Consider the following 21,105-nt stretch of genomic DNA (forward strand, 5'->3'; position numbering starts at 1 on the left):
AAATATATACTAAAGATATTGGGGATCCAAAAGGGCCTCATTCATAAGTGTCAAGTCAATTTAATTTGTTTTACTTTCAATGCTTAAATTTCTAGATCAACTACAAATCTATCCGTCGACATGAAGTTATTATTATTTTTTTTAATGTTTTATGCCCTTTTTTTAAACCCTATTTGTTATGGCAAAAACACAAAATAAAAAAATATATAAAAAATCTAATTGGAATATTTGATTTGAAGTAATTGAAGCATTACATAAGTCAATAATTTGAAACAGTGATTTCGACCAATGACATTAAAAAAAAAAAATACATTAAAGATCTTGGGGATCCAAAAGGGCCTCATTCATAAAAGTGTTAAGTAAATTTTTTTCTTCACTTTCAATGCTTTATTCTCTAAATCAGTGCTTTTCAGTTTTTAAATTTCTAGATCAACTACAAATCTATCCGTCGACATAAAGTAAAAATATTTGTTTATGTTTTATGCCCTTTTTATCAAAGAACATTTTTTATGGCAAAAACACAAAATAAAAAAAAATAAAAATGCAGTATTTGATGTGAAGTAATTAAAGCCTTAAATAAGTCAATAATTCATAAACACAGAGATTTTGACAAATGACAGTTAAAAAAAATATATACTAAAGATATTGGGGATCCAAAAGGGCCTCATTCATAAGTGTCAAGTCAATTTAATTTGTTTTACTTTCAATGCTTAAATTTCTAGATCAACTACAAATCTATCCGTCGACATGAAGTAAAAAATGTTTTTTTTAATGTTTTATGCCCTTTTTGTCAAACCCTACTTTTCATGGCAAAAACACAAAATAAAAAATAAAAATTGAATATTTGATGTGAAGTAATTAAAGCCTTAATTAAGTCAATAATTCATAACAACAGACATTTTGACCAATGACAGTTAAAAAACGAAAATACACTAAAGATCTTGGGGATCCAAAATGGCCTCATTCATAAAAGTGTTAAGTAATTTTTTTTTTCTTTACTTAATGCTTTCTTCTCTAAAATAATTGCTTCGCAATTTTTTTCCTGTGACGCCCCCCCCACCCACCCTCAGGGAAAAGCTAGCTTGAAACAACAGAAAAAATAAGGTCTTAGTAAAGTATAATAAGTGTAGAGAGAAGCGCCTTACAACAGAAAGTAAGACTTTATTAACAGGAAATGAACAAGTTGATTCTCCTACTTCTGTGGGCGTTTCGATAATCAGCAAATATTCTGCATATTCATAACGAGAGACGCGCAAAATGGATTGCGCTCTTTATTCTGCTCACTTAAGAGACACAATCCTCTGCGCACAAGTTTAGTAGATGATCTTTGCGTGCGCTATCAAGTTTGCGCGTGTTTCAGTGCGGGCAAACCTTCAGTAGATTAGGCCCTCAGTGTTCAAAGTACATCTTTAGTATATTTGGTCATAGTCCACACATTGATGATGTCATAAATGCTGCATAGTGTGTGGCCTACTCTGTCCTTTTACAACAAGTTGCAATGGATTATGGGATTAGTAGTTCTGCACGTTTATTGTGTCCTTGCAGGAAAATCCTGGTTACCGAGGCGACAACGCTGAAATGACCACCTCGGTGAGTTGGCCCATCATCACATTATCACGCGGTGAAATTACAAAACCCAAAACCAGTGAAGTTGTGTAAATGGTAAATAAAAACAGAATACAATGATTTGCAAATCCTTTTCAATTTATATTCAATTGAATAGACTGCAAAGACAAGATATTTAACGTTGGAACTGGTAAACTTTATTTTTTACAAATATTAGCTCATTTGGGATTGATGCCTGCAACATGTTTCAAAAAAAGCTGGCACCAGTGGCAAAAAAGACTGAGAAAGTTGAGGAATGCTCATCAAACACTTATTTGGAACATCCCACAGGTGAACAGGCTAATTGGAAACAGGTGGGTGCCATGATTGGGTATAAAAGCCGCTTCCATGAAATGCTCAGTCATTCACAAACAAGGACGGGGCGAGGGTCACCACTTTGTCAACAAATGCGTGAGCAAATTGTTTAACAACAACATTTCTTAACCAGCAATTGCAAGGAATTTAGGGATTTCACCACATGCGGTTTGTAAAATCATCAAAAGGTTCAGAGAATCTGGAGAAATCACTGCACGTAAGCGGCAATGCCCGTGACCTTCGATCCCTCAGGCGGTACTGCATCAAAAAGCGACATCAGTGTGTAAAGGATATCACCACATGGGCTCAAGAACCCTTCAGAAAACAACTGTCAGTAACTACAGTTGGTTGGTACATCTATAATTGCAAGTTAAAACTCTACTATGCAAAGCGAAAGCCATTTATCAACAACACCCAGAAACACAGCCGGCTTCGCTGGGCACGAGCTCATCTAAGATGGACTGATGCAAAGTGTAAAAGTGTTATGTGGTCCACATTTCAAATTATTTTTGGAAAATGTGGACGTCGTGTCCTCCGGACCAAAGAGGAAAAGAACCATCCGGACTGTTCTAGGCGCAAAGTGTAAAAGCCAGCATCTGTGATGGTATGGGGGTGTTTTAGTGCCCAAGGCATGGGTAACTTACACATTTGTGAAGGCACCATTAATGCTGGAAGGTACATACAGGTTTTGGAGCAACATATGTAGCCATCCAAGCAAGGTCTTTTTTCATGGACGCCCCTGCTTATTTCAGCAAGACAATCTCAAGGCATGTGTTACAACAGCGTGGCTTCATAGTAAAAGAGTGCGGGTACTCCTCTGGCCTGCCTGTAGTCCAGACCTGTCTCCCATTGAAAATGTGTGGCGCATTATGAAGCCTAAAATAGCAGAAGGGAGACTGTTGAACAACTTAAGCTGTACATCAAGCAAGAATGGGAAAAAAATGTACTTCAAAAATGTGTCTCCTCAGTTCCCAAACGTTTACTGAGTGTTGTTAAAAGGAAAGGCCATGTAACACACTGGTAAAAATGCCCCTGTGACAACTTTTTTGCAATGTGTTGCTGCCATTAAATTCTTAATTCTTGATTATTTGCAAAAAAACATTTAGTTTCTCAGTGTGAACATTATATCTTGTCTTTGCAGTCTATTCAATTGAATATAAGTTGAAAAGGATTTGCTGTATTCTGTTTTTATTTACCATTTACACAAGGTGACAACTTCACTGCTTTTGGGTTTTGTAAATTAAATTTAAAAACTTTTTGACCGCCCTGACCTGTGCGCAGATGGAAAGTAGTCGCGGCAACAAGCGCTCTCACGGCGAGAGGATCAAGTACAAGCTGGTGGCCATGCTTCACGGCAACGACATCGCCTCACTCTTTGAGCTGGACCCCACCACGCTGCAAAAGACAGACTCCTTTGTCCCGCGGTAAGAACGTCCTGTCGGGCTTTCACAGTAAAATGCCACTGTCCATAGTGGCTCCTTTTGCGAGGCTTTTCATGTAAAGGGGCTTTGGATTGCTTCCAGGAACTCGTACGTGCGCTTCAGGCACCTGTGCACCAACACATGGATCCAGAGCACCAACGTTCCCATCGACATCGACGAGGAGAGACCCATCAGATTAATGGTGGGTCCTTCTGTCTACACTGTGTACACATATTAGAACCAGCAGCGCTTTTAGGACAGTAACATGGAAGGAGACAGGAAGAAAATAGAGATGTGAGCTTCGCGGACAAATCACAAATCGAGTCTTCTAAACGTCTCTTTTAAGTGAACAATGAGAACTAGAGATATCCGATAATGGCTTTTTTGCCGATATCCGATATTGTCCAACTCTTAATTACCGATTCCGATATCAACCGATACCGATATATACAGTCGTGGAATTAACACATTATTATGCCTAATTTTGTTGTGATGCCCCGCTGGATGCATTAAACCAGTGGTTCTCAACCTTTTTTCAGTGATGTACCCCCTTTTTTTTAAATTCAAGTACCCCCTAATCGGAGCAAAGCATTTTTGGTTGAAAAAAAAGAGATAAAGAAGTAAAATACAGCACTATGTCATCAGTTTCTGAGTTATTAAATTGTATAAAAAAATATTGCTCATTTGTAGTGGTCTTTCTTGAACTATTTGGAAAAAAAGATAAAAATAACTAAAAACTTGTTGAAAAATAAACAAGTGATTCAATTATAAATAAAGATTTCTACACATAGAAGTAATCATGAACTTAAAGTGCCCTCTTTGGGGATTGTAATAGAGATCCATCTAGATTGATGAATTTAACTCTAAAAAAAAGAAATCTTTAACATCAATATTTATGGAACATGTCCACAAAAAAATCTAGCTGTCAACACTGAATATTGCATTGTAATGAATGAAATAGCCTACTTGATTTGATGTTCAGATTATGAATTTACATTCATATTTTGTTGAAGTATTATTCAATAAATATATTTATAAAGGATTTTTGAATTGTTGCTATTTTTAGAATATTTAAAAAAAATCTCACGTACCCCTTGGCATACCTTCGAGTACCCCCAGGGGTACCCGTACCCCCATTTGAGAACCACTGCATTAAACAATGTAACAAGGTTTTCCAAAATAAATCAACTCAAGTTATGAAAAAAAAAATGCCAACATGGCACTGCCATATTTATTATTGAAGTCACAAAGTGCATTATTTTTTTTAACATGCCTCAAAACAGCAGCTTGGAATTTGGGACATGCTCTCCCTGAGAGAGCATGAGGAGGTTGAGGTTGGGGGGCGGGGTTGGGGGGTAGGGGGTAGCGGGGGTGTATATTGTAGCGTCCCGGAAGAGTTAGTGCTGCAAGGGGTTCTGGGTATTTGTTCTGTTGTGTTTATGTTGTGTTACGGTGCGGATGTTCTCCCGAAATGTGTTTGTCATTCTTGTTTGGTGTGGGTTCACAGTGTGGCGGATATTTGTAACAGTGTTAAAGTTGTTTATACGGTCACCCTCAGTGTGACCTGTATGGCTGTTGACCAAGTATGCCTTGCATTCACTTGTGTGTGTGAAAAGCCGTAGATATTACGTGACTGGGCCGGCACGTAAAGGCAGTGCCTTTAAGGTTTATTGGTGCTCTGTACTTCTCCCTACATCCGTGTACCACTACGTACAGCGGCGTTTTAAAAAGTCATACATTTTACTTTTTAAAACCGATACCGATAATTTCCGATATTACATTTAAAGCATTTATCGGCCGATAATATCGTCAGTCCGATGTTATCGGACATCCCTAATGAGAACCGATTCACAGTTGTGGGTCGTTCGTCTGGTAGTTGTTTTGTATGCACGTTCAAATTTAGCATTGGCAATCGGCCACTCTGCTTGTGCGTGCCACCCTGGGAATTGAGTCAAACTTAATGAAAACATGGCATCATTAGGATGAACTTTTTTTTAAAATCAAAAATACCTAGATATATTTTTTACATATATAGTACAGGCCAAACGTTTGGACACACCTTCTCATTTCAATGTGTTTTCGTCATTTTCATGACTATTGTCACTGAAGGCATCAAAACTATGACACCTGTGAAGTGAAAACCATTTCAGGTGACTACCTCTTGAAGCCAATGGAGAGAATGCCAAGAGTGTGCAAAGCAGTAATTAGAGCAAAGGGTGGCTATTTTGAAGAAACCAGAATATAAAACATGATTTCAGTTATTTCACCTTTTTTTGTTAAGTACATAACTCCACAGTTTTGATGTGACAATCTACAAGGTCAATAGTCATGAAAATAAAGAAAACACATTGAATGAGAAGGTGTGTCAAAACCTTTGGCCTGTACTGTACATATATATTCAAATTATAATTTTTAATTGTATTTATTTTTTATTTGGTTTCACTTTTCGGGTTCACTATTCTAAAGCAGAGGTCCTCAAACTTTTTTCTTTTTTTTTACCATGTGCCACCTCAGAAAAACTTGGCTGTCCTCAATTACCACCATTACGACCAACATTAAAATACAGTAACGTAGTGGGCCTAGTTATTCATTAAAAATAAGGCAGAGGTCTTATTATTATTATTATTTTTTGTATTTTTATATTGAATTTGACAGGTATTACAATATACAATAGAACAGTAATCATATTTTCCCCTTTTTTCCCCTCCCACTTCCAAGAAAAGCAACCCAACACATACCCCATACACTCATAAACCCCCCCCCCCCAGGTCCTACATAAGTTAAAGGTACAGTCACAAATGGAAAATAATTAGTACATCACTTTCTTCTCAACATAGGCAGATAGTAAATATACACCCGAAATAAATATAAATAAAAATAAAAAAATAAAAAGGAAGCTGGTTTATGAAAGGTGAACTTTTCATGTGTCCTGTAGCCTCTGTAATTTAGCAAATTTAGCAGAGGTCTTATTTTACACTGCTTTCAATATTGTACCATTACACACAGTTTGAACAGTAACACTGTGTTGGAAAACAGTGATTCTAGTCATATCATTCACAAACAGAGTTTGAGAATCACTGTATCGTAAAGTGTAGTAGTAATTCAAGCCTACACACACCAGGTATGGTAGTACAATTTTTACTCACATTTTTAGTCGTCCTATTTTTTTATTGAAGTTTCATCTAAACTTGTTGTATCCGTTAATCCATTTTATTTTTGTTTTTTTATTTGTGTGATTTTTCTAAATTGTTAAAATGCTACACTTTTTTTTTTTTTTACGTGAGGGAAAATTCAATGGAAATCTGGCACCGCCCTATGGAACGTTTACAATGAAAACCCAACAAAAAATAAAATTAGAGCCAATATTTTAGAATACCTGTATTTTCCGGACCATGAGGCGCACCGGGTTATAAGGCGCACTGCCGATGAGTGGGTCTATTTAGGTCTATTTTCATACAAAAGGCGCACCGCATTATAAGGCGCATTAAAGGGGTCATATTATGATTTTTTTTTCTAAATGTATAAGACTTCCTTGTGGTCTACATAACATGTAATGGTAGTTATTTGGTCAAAATGTTGCATAGATGATGTTTTACAGATCATCTTCAAGTTGCTTTCTGACAGTTGCTTCAGAATGCACCGTTTTGTGGGCGGTCTTATTTACGTGGCTCACCTTCGACAGCATCTTCTCCCTGTCATTTTTGTTGTAGCGGTGTGGCGTGCAAGGATGGGAGTGGAAAGTGTCAAAAGATGGAGCTAACTGTTTTAATGACATTCAGACTTTACTTCAATCAATAACGGAGCAGCATCTCCTCATCCGTGGCTCACTAGTGCAACAACAACGTTGGAAATGTGTCCCGTGAAAAAACGTCCGACCGGAACTCTCTAATAACTAAAGTTCCGTGGGTGAATAATGTAAACCCACTACACTGGTAGTTTTTAGCACTTCCATAGCGAGGTATAAGTTAAAACTAGAGATGTCCGATAATATCGGACTGCCGATATTATCGGCCGATAAATGCTTTAAAATGTAATATTGGAAATTATCGGTATCGGTTTCAAAATTATCGATATCTGTTTCAAAAAGTACAATTTATGACTTTTTAAAACGCCGCTGTGTACACGGACGTAGGGAGAAGTACAGAGCGCCAATAAACCTTCTTTGCGTGCCGGCCCAGTCACAAAATATCTATGGCTTTTCACACACACAAGTGAATGAAATCATACTTGGTCAACAGCCATACAGGTCACACTGAGGGTGGTCGTATAAACAACTTTAACACTGTTACAAATATGCGCCACACTGTGAACCCACACCAAACAAGAATGACAAACATTTCGGGAGAACATCCGCACCGTAACACAACATAAACACAACAGAACAAATACCCAGAACCCCCTGCAGCACTAACTCTTCCGAGACGCTACAATATACACTCCCTGCTACCCTCTACCCCCCTCCCACCTCAACCCCGCCCACCTCAACCTCCTCATGCTCTCTCAGGGAGAGCATGTCCCAAATTCCAAGCTGCTGTTTTGAGGCATGTTAAAAACAATTATGCACTTTGTGACTTCAATAATAAATATGGCACTTTTTTCCATAACTTGAGTTGATTTATTTTGGAAAACCTTGTCACATTGTTTAATGCATCCAGCGGGGCATCACAACAAGTATAGGCATAATAATGTGTTAATTCCACGACTGTTTATATCGGTATCAGTTGATATCGGTATCGGTAATTAAGAGTTAGACAATATCGGAATATCGGATCTCTGCAAAAAAGCCATTATCGGACATCTCTAGTTAAAACTTCACACTACTTTATATTAGAAATGGCAACAGCGGAGGATGAATATCCCATAACAAGAAGATAGAGAAAAAGAAGAAGCTTATCGACTACGGCATCGGCACGGACAACAAAGGCGGAAATGCGCCATTTTCAGGACTTATGCAGATCTCAAATACAAATCAGCAGGTACCAGAAGGTAAGAAAAGTTGGTTTTGCAAATAACAACAGATAGTATCTCTGCTAATGGGTGTCATTTTGCAGTCCTTATACACACACCATAGTAATACTTGTATCTCTGACTACGGTAGCCGCAATGGGCCGACAATCCATCAAGCGGTGCGGCTTCAAAGTCATACTAAAACATTTTGACAGATTTTTGAGCGCCGTGTGTAATGTTCTTTATTTTCAATGGAACATCTAAGGTTTTGGTGTTGTTTACTGGCATCATATTGCAGTCTACATTATCTCTTATGTGTGACTGGTCACACTTATAATTTCACCATGTACCAATTAAAATTGCTTCGAGGTCGGTAAGCACAACCAGAATGATTCCGTACATTAGACGCACCGGGTTATAAGGCTGTTGAGAAAATGTAAGTATTTTATGCTAGGTTCACACAAACGGCGCTTTAAAGCGGCATGCAAAGCGGCGTTAAAGCGTAACAAAGCCTGATTAAAGCGTGAGGGTCGTAATGGATCGTGGCAAAGCTTGTAGTGAAGCGGGACATGCGGCATGTTCGCCAAAATTTTTTAAACGGTTTAAAAAAATGTGGCGCTCTGTCAAGGATGGAATAAAGCGCCGAGAGCGTATCAAAGCCTGACCAAGCCTGACAAAGCTCAGCAAAGCTTGACTCAAAGTGTAGGAAAGCTTAACAGATCTTGGTTCAAAGCGCGGACCCCAGTCGACAACTACAAATAGGAAGTGACTGTGATATTGACTAGTGACATTGAATATAAAAAATAAAAGAAATGCCTTTTATTGTCAACTAGCATAAGAAATGAAAGATAGATATTAAGATGACAAAGAAATAAAAGAAATGAAGATATAAAACATAATAAATAATAAATAATAAACATAATATAACGAAAAAAGAAGAGAAATTGAAAAAATAAATTAATATAAAACATAATAGATAATAAATAATAAACATAATACAACGGGAAAAAAAGAGAAATTGAAAAAATAAATGAATATAAAAAATGTGTGGAAAAAAGTATACTGAGTTTTTCAAAATTTTTTTTACTTATTTGTTTATCATATTTCTCTTTTTTTATTACATTATGTGTTTTATCCTGTATATAATAAAACAAAAAGAGAAATCAAATAAATAGATAAATCTAAAAAAATGTGGGGAAAACTTAGTATACTGAGTTTTTTACTTATTTGTTTATCATATTTCTCTTTTTTTATTATATTATGTGTGCACACGCAATTTATTCATCAAATTCACAAAATAATAATCACAGCATCTTCCAAATTGCACATAATTACATAACAATACCACATTTCAAAGTCATTATTACAAATTAATGTTCATAATGTTCATGACACATTAATTCCAATGCACAACAGAGCTTGATAATCGTGTCAGAGCCTGATTTAAAGCGTCAGGATCGCATCAAAGCATAATAAAGTTCAATAAAGCGTAATAAAACGTATCAATGCGTGATTTAAAGCATATCAAAGCGGCATCAAATCGTGAGGAACGGTAATTCGTCCCTCCAAAGCGGCAACTAATTTGTATCAGAGCGTATCAAAGCATAACATTACTTCGGAGATCGGGATATTCGTGGAAAAATTGACAAAAATGACGGCGCTTTGCCCGCCGCTTTAACACCATTGGTGTGAACCAGGCATTAAGTGCGTCTTATAGTCCGAAAAATACGGTAATTTCAACCAATAAAGTAATGTTTGTGTAAATAAAATTATTCTGATCTACATTTTGTCTCATAAAAAATGAGACAAAATGTAGTGATTGTTTCCTTGATATATAAAAAAAAACTGTTAAAAAATAACTATAATAAGGAGCCAGTGTTTTGAATGACTCTTTGAAAGGAACGGTTTCCCTTCAATGAGTCATCAATCCCATCTGGAGAAAGAAACAACATGCAAAACGATTCCTCCACAGTTAGGAACGTGTCCCACTAAAGAGGACAAGGAGGCATTTGCCATCGTCTCGGTTCCTGTCATGGAGATCCGAGATCTGGACTTTGCCAATGACGCCAGCGCCATGCTGAGCACGGTGGTGGACCAGTTCAGTCGGGGCTTCATCAGTCAGAACGATCGACGGTAGGTGTCCTCTCACGCGTGTTTGCGTGTGTGTGCACTGACCGTATCCTTCGCCAGCTTCGCCATCAAACTGTTGGAGGACGTGGTCTTCTTTGTGGCCGACGTGGTCAACAGCGGCCAGACGGTGTTGGACATCGCCATGACCAAAGCCAACCGCGAGAGACAGAAGCTGATGAGGGAGCAGAACATCCTCAAGCAGGTGGGCAAGCTATCACATGCCAGCGTACCTGAACTTCCTGGACCTTCAACAATGAGATGTGTTCTTGTGTGCCTTCAGATCTTTGGCATCCTGAAGGTTCCTTTCAAGGACAGAGGGGGAGGAGAAGGACCTCTGCTGCGTTTGGAAGAGCTAGCGGACCAGAAGAACTCTCCCTACCAGTACATGCTCAGACTCTGCTACCGTGTCCTACGACATTCACAGGAGGACTACCGCAAGAACCAGGTGAGAAAATAATCCATTTATCATTCCGATCAATCCTGAATGCAGTGGAACCTCGATTTACAAACCCTTCTATTTGCAAACTTTTCTACTTACAAACTTTTAGTTTGAGCCACGTGTGCAAACCATGTCTGTGCACGAACGCTCCATTCAGTCATTGTTTTTCATGCCTACCAGGCAAAATGCAGGGTGCATCATGTTTTGTTTGTTTGATATACAGTACTGGAGTGGTCACCAACCTTTCCGACCCCAAGATCCCTGGTCTCAGCCAAAAACCAATGCAAGATCTACCCCTGCGTCAACTACGTTTTTTATATACAGTACAGGCCAAAAGTTTGGACACACCTTTTCATTCAATGCGTTTTCTTTATTTTTCAGGACTATATACATTGTAGATTGTCACATCAAAACTATGAATGAACACATGTGGAGTTATGTACTTAACAAAAAAAGGTGAAAAAACTGAAAACATGTTTTATATTCTACTTTCTTCAAAATAGCCACCCTTTGCTGTGATTACTGCTTTGCACACTCTTGGCATTCTCTCCATGAGCTTCAAGAGGTAGTCACCTGAAATGGTTTTCACTTCACAGGTGACATAGTTTTGATGCCTTCAGTGACAATCTACAAAGTAAATAGTCATGAAAATAAAGAAAATGCATTGAAATGAGGTGTGTCCAAACTTTTGGCCTGTACAGTACATATACATATATAAAATTTAAAAAAAGTGTATATATATATATATATATATATATATATATATATATATATATATATATATATATATATATATATATATATATATATATATATATATATATATATATATATATATATATATATATATATATATATATGTATGTATGTATGTATGTACACTGCAAAAAGTCAGTGTTCAAAAACAAGAAAAAAATATATAAAAATTAGGGGTATTTTACTTGAACTAAGCAAAATTATCTGCCAATAGAACAAGAAAATTTGGCTTGTCGAGACTTTCCAAAACAAGTAAAATTAGCTAACCTCAATGAACCCCAAAATACCTTAAAATAAGTATATTCTCACTAATAACAAGTGCACTTTTCTTGATAGAAAAAACTAATATGAGACCTTTTTTCTCAATATGTTGAAAATTTTTCTTAAATTAAGTAAATGCTAGTGTCATTATCTTGACATAATGATATGCGCTCGGCATTACATTTCTTGAAACCAGCAAACTTATACTAAAAACTAGTTTATTGTTCTTAATGGAAAGGCATCAAGGCAACCGCTTGTTACTCTCGGGGTCTCCTAGCCGCTCAGGCAAATCATATTGTCTAAAAATGCATTTTCCCATCCATTAGATGACATCATCGCGCCAAGTGCGCTCTCTTTCAGTCATTAGTGCGCAAGGAATATATATATATATATTTACAGCCCGGCCCCCGGCCACATTTTTTTAAATTGTAATTTTGAAGAATTTATCTGAATGTGCATGAACTATTTCTGTTCAAAAATTGTTTGAAATGTCACATGTTAAATGTTTAAATATTAACTGTCAGTTTACTGTACTGTGCCAACTGTACTACTATATGAGTACGTATTTTCTATTGTTTCATTGAAAATAAAACAGCAAAGTCCATTTGACTGTCATATGTTTTAATATGAGACACAACTGTGTCAAAGTCATGATTTTTTATTTCACCCATAAAATAGGAAATTTTTACTTTTAAAAAGCAGTTTTATACTTGTGAGTGTTGATGACACAGCTTTGCAACAGTTGATATTCTAGTTTCAAGCATGTTTTACTCAATATAGGTCATCAAATCTCAGCTACAAGCTGTAATATCTTACTGAGATCATTTAGGACCAAAACACTTAAAACAAGTAAAACACTCTAACATAAAATCTGCTTAGTGAGAAGAATTATCTTATCAGACAGAAAATAAGCAAATATCACCCTTATTTGAGATATTTAATCTTAGTTAGAATTCAGTTTTTGCAGTGTAAATATATATTTATATATATATTTTCCTTAAAAACAAAGCTTTGTGTAATTATTGGCTGATGCCAACATTTTGGCTTTTTCTCATTCTTGCTGTTTTCCCAATTTTTGCTGATGTTTTTTGTAATGTGCCAAGGGCCAATGACAAACGAGTTACTGGCCAGCACAGATGACCCCCGTGCCACACTTTGAGCACCCCTGCTGTAGAAGCTAAGTGTTTATGGCCACTATAGTCTTAGTACCGTAGTATATTTGTTCGTCTTATGGTCACATATGGGACACGAGTCATATGGTTGTCTTACTTTAGAACCGGAAGTAGTAAAATCAGCTGTTCACCTGGCGGGTTTATGCTGTGTGATAAACGGGGAAGTCCATCTTTAGCTGCCGCCTTGTTTTATCATGTATTACTGCCTTTGCACAAGTCAATGTTTAGTTTTGCATGCACAAAAAAATCAACACCAAATCCGTACTTTGGAGCAATGTTCAAGGACTATTATTTGGCTTGTTAGTTCCCGTCGCAGACGAGCGAAGATGGTTGAGGGAAGAGTTGTTTGATGTTGGGTGCTAGGAAATGTCAGATGCATTGCAACAGTCAGCCTTAATGCTTTGTTGCAACTCGATGATTTATGAGCACGTCATGCAATGCGCTTTGGCGAGACAAGCGGGTGTAGTGCGTGGCCGTGCGAATATTTTCTCGATTGACCGATAGGGTCCCAAAGATCAACTAGTCGATCACGATCAACGGGTTGGCGCCCCCTGCAGTACTGTATAGCACTTCATATTGTGTACAAAGCTTCACTAAAATGTGGACTTTTGTTGTGGTTGGAAACCATCATTTATATTTAATGTCATGATCCGTAGTCCGGTTCATGTTTTTGTTATGTTCTGTTAGTTTTGGACTATTTTAGTTCCTGTTTGACGCCTGAGTTTGTTTTAGTTACCATGGCTACTTAGGATTTTCGCCTGCCTCTGGTGTTCGGGACACGCACCTGCTTCTAATCAGAGGACTATTTAAGCCTGCCTTTGCCAGTCAGTCGTCCTGGCGTCATTATTGGTTTCATGCCACAGTTTCGTGTTTGTTCTATCCCATAGTTAATGTTATTGGTTTCATGCCACAGTTTCGTGTTTGTTCTATGCCATAGTTAATGCTATTGGTTTCATGCCACAGTTTCGTGTTTGTTCTATGCCATAGTTAATGCTATTGGTTTCATGCCACAGTTTCGTGTTTGTTCCATGCCATAGTTAATGCTAGTTGTTTTATGCCACAGTTTTGTGTTTGTTTCATGCCACAGTTTCGTGAGTTTCATGTCCAAATGTTTTGCCTTAGCTTCCGCGTGCGATAGGCACGCTTGTCTTTGGGTTGTTTTCTGTTTTGTACCTTGTTGATTGTTTTCTTAAAATTAAATCATGTTCCTACCTGCAAGTCCTGTCCAGAGTCGTCCTTTTGCCTTCCTGGGAGAACTACCCCACAGTAAGCGAAAACCACGTCGTGACATTTAAATGGTTACTCATGGTGAACTCGGCTTCACTATAAAAACTTTTCGATTTACGAACTCTGTTCAACAACCAGTTAAGTTCATATATTGAGGGTTGGCGCCCCCTGCAGTACTGTATAGCACTTTATATTGTGTACAAAGCTTCACTAAAATATGGACTTTTGTTGAGGTTGGGAACAATTATTCATATTTAATGTCATGATCCGTGGTCCGGTTCATGTTTTTGTTATGTTCTGTTAGTTTTGGACTCTTTTAGTTCCTGTTTGACACCTGAGTTTGTTTTAGTTACCATGGCTACTTATGATTTTCCCCTGCCTCTGGTGTTCGGGACGCGCACCTGCTTCTAATCAGAGGACTATTTAAGCCTGCCTTTGCCAGTCAGTCGTCCTGGCGTCATTATTGGTTTCATGCCACAGTTTCGTGTTTGTTCTATGCCATAGTTAATGCTATTGGTTTCATGCCACAGTTCCGTGTTTGTTCTATGCCATAGTTAATGCTATTGGTTTCATGCCACAGTTTCGTGTTTGTTCTATGCCATAGTTAATGCTATTGGTTTCATGCCACAGTTTCGTGTTTGTTCTATGCCATAGTTAATGCTATTGGTTTCATGCCACAGTTTCGTGTTTGTTCTATGCCATAGTTAATGCTATTGGTTTCATGCCGCAGTTTCGTGTTTGTTCTATGCCATAGTTAATGCTATTGGTTTCATGCCGCAGTTTCGTGTTTGTTCTATGCCATAGTTAATGCTATTGGTTTCATGCCGCAGTTTCGTGTTTGTTCTATGCCATAGTTAATGCTATTGGTTTCATGCCACAGTTTCGTGTTTGTTCTATGCCATAGTTAATGCTATTGGTTTCATGCCACAGTTTCGTGTTTGTTCTATGCCATAGTTAATGCTATTGGTTTCATGCCACAGTTTCGTGTTTGTTCCATGCCATAGTTAATGCTAGTTGTTTTATGCCACAGTTTTGTGTTTGTTTCATGCCACAGTTTCGTGAGTTTCATGTCCAAATGTTTTGCCTTAGCTTCCGCGTGCGATAGGCACGCTTGTCTTCGGGTTGTTTTCTGTTTTGTACCTCGTTGATTGTTTTCTTAAAATTAAATCATGTTCCTACCTGCAAGTCCTGTCCAGAGTCGTCCTTTTGCCTTCCTGGGAGAACTACCCCGCAGTAAGCAAAAACCACGTCGTGACATTTAAATGGTTAGTCATGGTGAACTCGGCTTCACTATAAAAACTTTTCGATTTACGAACTCTGTTCAACAACCAGTTAAGTTCATATATTGAGGGTTGGCGACCCCTGCAGTACTGTATAGCACTTTATATTGTGTACAAAGCTTCGCTAGAATATGGACTTTAGTTGAGGTTGGAAACAATTATTCATATTTAAATGGTTTCTCATGGGGAACTCAGTTTCACTATACAAACTTTTCCATTTACGAACCCCGTTCAACAGCCAGTTAAGTTTGTATATTGAGGTTCCACTGTATTCTATAACATGAATGCATGAGTAGAGCGTAACATGTCCACTTTTCTTTGGCTCCTCCCCTAGGAGCACATCGCCAAGCAGTTTGGTTTGATGCAGGGTCAGATCGGTTACGACATCCTGGCGGAGGACACCATCACCGCGCTGCTGCACAACAACCGCAAGCTGCTGGAGAAGCACATCACCAAGACCGAGGTGGAGACCTTCGTCAGCCTCGTCCGCAAGAACCGAGAGCCCCGGTAGGTGTTGGCGGCGGCGAGAGGCGGGGCTTGGAGTGTTACGAGCGTGCTCAGTTTGTGTGTGTGTTTGCAGGTTTCTTGACTACCTGTCTGACCTGTGTGTGTCCAACAACGTGGCCATCCCCGTCACTCAGGAGCTCATCTGCAAATGTGTGTTGGACCCCAAAAACCAGGACATCCTCATCAAGACAGAGTGAGGCTCTGGTCTCAGTCTATGTTTGTTAAACATTTCTCATGAGAGCTTTCACTAATACGTCTTCTAACTAGAGATGTCCGATAATGGCTTTTTTACCGATATTCTGATATTGGCCAACTCTTAATTACCGATACCGATATCAACCGATACCGATATATACAGTCGTGGAATTAACACATTATTATGCCTAATTTTGTTGTGATGCCCCGCTGGATGCATTAAACAATGTAACAAGGTTTTCCAAAATAAATCAACTCAAGTTATGGAAAAAAATGCCAACATGGCACTGCCATATTTATTATTGAAGTCACAAAGTGCATTATTTTTTTTAACATGCCTCAAAACAATAACAGTGCAATACTTTTTCATAACATGGTCACTACTGCCTAGTTTATCTTGTTATATTCTTATTTTACTGTTATATTTTTATTCTCATTGTTGCTTTTTATTTGTATTCTTATTGTAATATTTTTCTATTCTGTTTCCATTTATACCCCCATTATTTACTTTTTAAATTCGATCTCAATTCTTAACACTGCTGCTTGAATTTTAATTTTCCTGAGGGAACTCTCCTGAAGGAATCAAAAAAGTACTATCTATCTATCTATCCAAACAGCAGCTTGGAATTTGGGACATGCTCTCCCTGAGAGAAACTATGAGGTGGGTGGGGGTAGGGGGTAGCGGGGGAGTTTATATTGTAGTGCCCCGGAAGAGTTAGTACTGCAAGGGATTCTGGGTATTTGTTCTGTTGTGTTTATGCTGTGTTACAGTGCGGATGTTCTCCCGAAATGTGTTTGTCATTCTTGTTTGGTGTGGGTTCACAGTGTGGCGCATATTTGTAACAGTGTTAAAGTTGTTTATACGGTCACCCTCAGTGTGACCTGTATGGCTGTTGATCAAGTATGCCTTGCATTAATTCATGATGAGAACAGCCGGTAGATATTTTGAGACTCGGACGGCATGCACGCAAAGGAAATGCCTTTAAGGTTTATTGGCACTCTGTACCTCTCCCTACGTCCGTGTACACAGCGGCGTTTTAAAACGTCATACATTTTACTTTTAGAAACCGATACCGATAATTAAGAAACCGATACCGATAATTTCCGATATTACATTTTAAAGCATTTAACGGTCGATAACATTGGCAGCCCGATATTATCGGACATCCCTACTTCTAACCCATTCACGCTACATCCAGTCACTGAAAAAAGATGTCTTCTGAACATGTCAAGACACGAATGGCTGCAAACACTTGTCAGAAATCCTATGATCTACTTCATTGTCTCGGTGCTCAATTTGTTTGTGTTCAGGCGTCGCCTGCCAAAAGACGTGGCCCCCGGCGAAATTTCTACACAGTACATGGGAATGGACGACTACGGAGACGAAGACGAGGTATGTTTTATTTTTTTATTTTTCTGACAGCAACTAATCAAACCATCAGGTTTAGCAGATGTCAATCTTTTTCCAAGTGAAGTTCTTCCTGCTCTTACAACTCAAAAGACAAGTGAGCAGGAGATAGGCTCAAAATGATTGATTCAAGGTTATTGTCATTGCACTTAAAAAGTACAGCAAATTGAGTATTTTGTACAAACCGTCCGAGAACAGACGTACACTATTTAGGTGTAGACCAGGCATGTCAAACTGCTTTTCATTGAGGGCCACATCGCAGTTATGGTTGCCCTCAGAGGGCCGATTTTAACAGTGAATAATATACAGTATGAATATAAATGTGTATATATATAAAACGTGTATAATTGGCGATCTTTTGCTGTACAAAACCAAATCTTTAGATTGTACTGTATATAACTAGCAGCTCAGTCGGCACAGTTTTACCGTAATATTTTTATTTTTTATTTTTTTTACAGCATATTATATAAAAAAATACATGGAATTAAATTAAATTGAATGGAAAAACGGTACCACTGTTTTTTTTACGTAAAAATTCATGTAAGTTTTTTATACAGTAAAATCTACGGTTGTTGTGTTTTATAGTGTATTATTACTCTATATTGAAAGTGGATTTTACTGTAAAATAATTTTACTGTAAAATGTTTACATGAACAGTTTGTTGGATTACTTGCTTTGAAATCATAAGTCAAGCCGATATTTAAGTATTTGTCTTTATTTGAACAATAACATTGTTTTGAAATGTATGATGATATAATATTTTGTTTTATTAGAGATGATTAAAGGCCTACTGAAACCCACTACTACCGACCACGCAGTCTGATAGTTTATATATCAATGATGAAATCTTAACATTGCAACACATGCCAATACGACCGGGTTAACTTATAAAGTGCAATTTTAAATTTCCCGCTAAACTTCCGGTTGAAAACGTCTTTGTATGATGACAGATGCGAGTGACGTCACTAGTTAAACGGAAGTATTGGTACACCTTTGAATCCAATACAAAAAAGCTCTGTTTTCATCTCAAAATTCCACAGTATTCTGGACATCTGTGTTGGTGAATCTTTTGCAATTTGTTTAATGAACAATGAAGACTGCAAAGAAGAAAGTTGTAGGTGGGATCGGTGTATTAGCGGCTGGGTGTAGCAACACAACCAGGAGGACTTTGACTTGGATAGCAGACGCGCTAGCCGACGCTAACCGACGCTAACCGCCGCTAGCCGACGCTAACCGCCGCTAGCCGCCGAACGCACGGATGATCGGGTGAAGTCCTTCGTCCTTCCGTCGATCGCTGGAACGCAGGTGAGCACGGGTGTTGATGAGCAGATGAGGGCTGGCTGGTGTAGGTGGAGCGCTAATGTTTTTATCATAGCTCTGTGAGGTCCCGTTGCTAAGTTAGCTTCAATGGCGTCGTTAGCAACAGCATTGTTAATCTTCGCCAAGCTGGAAAGCATTAACCGTGTATTTACATGTCCAGGGTTTAATAGTATTGTTGATTTTCTGTCTATCCTTCCGGTCAGGGGTTTATTTCTTTTGTTTATATCTGCATTTGAGCCCGATGCTATCACGTTAGCTCCGTAGCTAAAGTGTTTCGCCGATGTATTGCCGTGGAGATAAAAGTCACTGTGAATGTCCATTTCGCGTTCTCGACTCTCATTTTCAAGAGGATATAGTATCCGAGGTGGTTTAAAATACAAATCCGTGATCCACAATAGAAAAAGGAGAGAGTGTGGAATCCAATGAACCCTTGTACCTAAGTTACGGTCAGAGCGAAAAAATATACGTCCTGCACTGCACTATAGTCCTTCACTCTCACTTTCCTCATCCACAAATCTTTCATCCTCGCTCAAATTAATGGGGTAATCGTCGCTTTCTCTGTCTGAATCTCTCTCGCTGCTGGTGTAAACAATAGGGAAATGTGAGCAGCACTCCAGCTTGTGACGTCACGCTACTTCCAGTACAGGCAAGGCTTTTTTTATCAGCGAACAAAAGTTGCGAACTTTATCGTCGTTGTTCTCTACTAAATCCTTTCAGCAAAAATATGGCAATATCGCGAAACGATTAAGTATGACACATAGAATGGATCTGCTATCCCCGTTTAAATAAAAAAAATTCATTTCAGTAGGCCTTTAAAGTGAAAATGTATGTAATTGTACGCAGTACATTTATTTTGGTAATACATTTATTAAGGAACGATAAGTTACTTTATTTACACATATTTCCATGCTTTCTCTGGCCCCCGGGCCTTGAGTTTGACACCTGTGGTGTAGACAGAACAGGAAGACTGATGGGTCGCCACCAAGCGACGTCCCGTAAAGAGGTAGAAAGTAAAGGTAAACATTAAGGGGCAGGGAGGAGAAAAAAGCAACTCCCACACTAAGATCCTGTTGGGGGGCAGGCTCAGTTTGAGACGAGAAATTTAAAAAAACCTCAAGCAACGTAAGCACATGAGAGCACATATTACGACATACACCAGTCGAGACTTGCAGCAAGGGGGAGGGGGGCAGGCGTCAGGCACGAAGCTGCAGTCACCATTGTCCATCATACCACAGGGGGGTGAAGCGACGAAGGCGCGGGATGGGGTTGGGGAGTATGTGTGTGTATCCGTGTAGTACAGGCATGCAAAATTTCCGCGAAAATCTGCATTTTTAAATATTAATTTTCACGTCAAAATATCACTTCCGCTTTTTTTGAATGGAATATCAAAAAAATATGATGTAAATAAAATGTGTTGAGTGCCTGCCTCAGATGTAGGTACCGTATTTTCCGGACCATAGGGCGCACCAGATTAAAAGTAAAAGGCGCACTGCCGATGAGCGGGTCTAGTCAGGTCTATTTTCATACAAAAGGCGCACCGGATTATAAGGCGCATTGAAGGCCTACTGAAATTATTTTTTTTAATTTAAACGGGAATAGCAGATCCATTCTATGTGTCATACTTGATCATTTCGCGATATTGCCATATTTTTGCTGAAAGGATTTAGTAGAGAAAATCGACGATAAAGTAGGTGTACCGCAACTTTTGCTCGCTGATAAAAAAAAGCCTTGCCTGTACCGGAAGTAGCGTGACGTCACAGGAGCTAGTATTCCTCACAATTCCCCATTGTTTACAATGGAGCGAGAGAGATTCGGACCGAGAAAGTGACGATTACCCCATTAATTTGAGCGAGGATGAAAGATTCGTAGATGAGGAACGTTACAGTGAAGGACTAGAGAGGCAGTGATGGACGTATCTTTTTTCGCTCTGACCGTAACTTAGGTACAAGCTGGCTCATTGGATTCCACACACTCTCCTTTTTCTATTGTGGATCACGGATTTGTATTTTAAACCACCTCGGATACTATATCCTCTTGAAAATGAGAGTCGAGCACGCGAAATGGACATTCAGAGTGACTTTTGTCTCCACGACAATACATCGGTGACACACTTAGCTACTGA

The 21,105-nt window shown here is 38.5% G+C and overlaps 1 protein-coding gene across 1 annotated transcript in view; it reads left to right on the top strand.

The window, feature by feature from the left end:
- itpr3 (inositol 1,4,5-trisphosphate receptor, type 3) overlaps positions 1–21,105 on the top strand; it is a 149,991-nt gene that overhangs the window by 37,042 nt on the left and 91,844 nt on the right. The window contains exons 10-18 of the mRNA XM_062052648.1: positions 1,546–1,590; positions 3,202–3,344; positions 3,444–3,543; positions 10,261–10,421; positions 10,479–10,620; positions 10,699–10,863; positions 15,888–16,060; positions 16,134–16,253; positions 17,567–17,648. Of these exons, the coding sequence (XP_061908632.1) occupies positions 1,546–1,590; positions 3,202–3,344; positions 3,444–3,543; positions 10,261–10,421; positions 10,479–10,620; positions 10,699–10,863; positions 15,888–16,060; positions 16,134–16,253; positions 17,567–17,648 (1,131 nt within the window). The remainder of the gene's footprint in view (positions 1–1,545; positions 1,591–3,201; positions 3,345–3,443; positions 3,544–10,260; positions 10,422–10,478; positions 10,621–10,698; positions 10,864–15,887; positions 16,061–16,133; positions 16,254–17,566; positions 17,649–21,105) is intronic.

Source organism: Entelurus aequoreus, linkage group LG07 (assembly GCF_033978785.1).
Source record: "Entelurus aequoreus isolate RoL-2023_Sb linkage group LG07, RoL_Eaeq_v1.1, whole genome shotgun sequence".
Classification (NCBI taxonomy): domain Eukaryota; kingdom Metazoa; phylum Chordata; class Actinopteri; order Syngnathiformes; family Syngnathidae; genus Entelurus; species Entelurus aequoreus.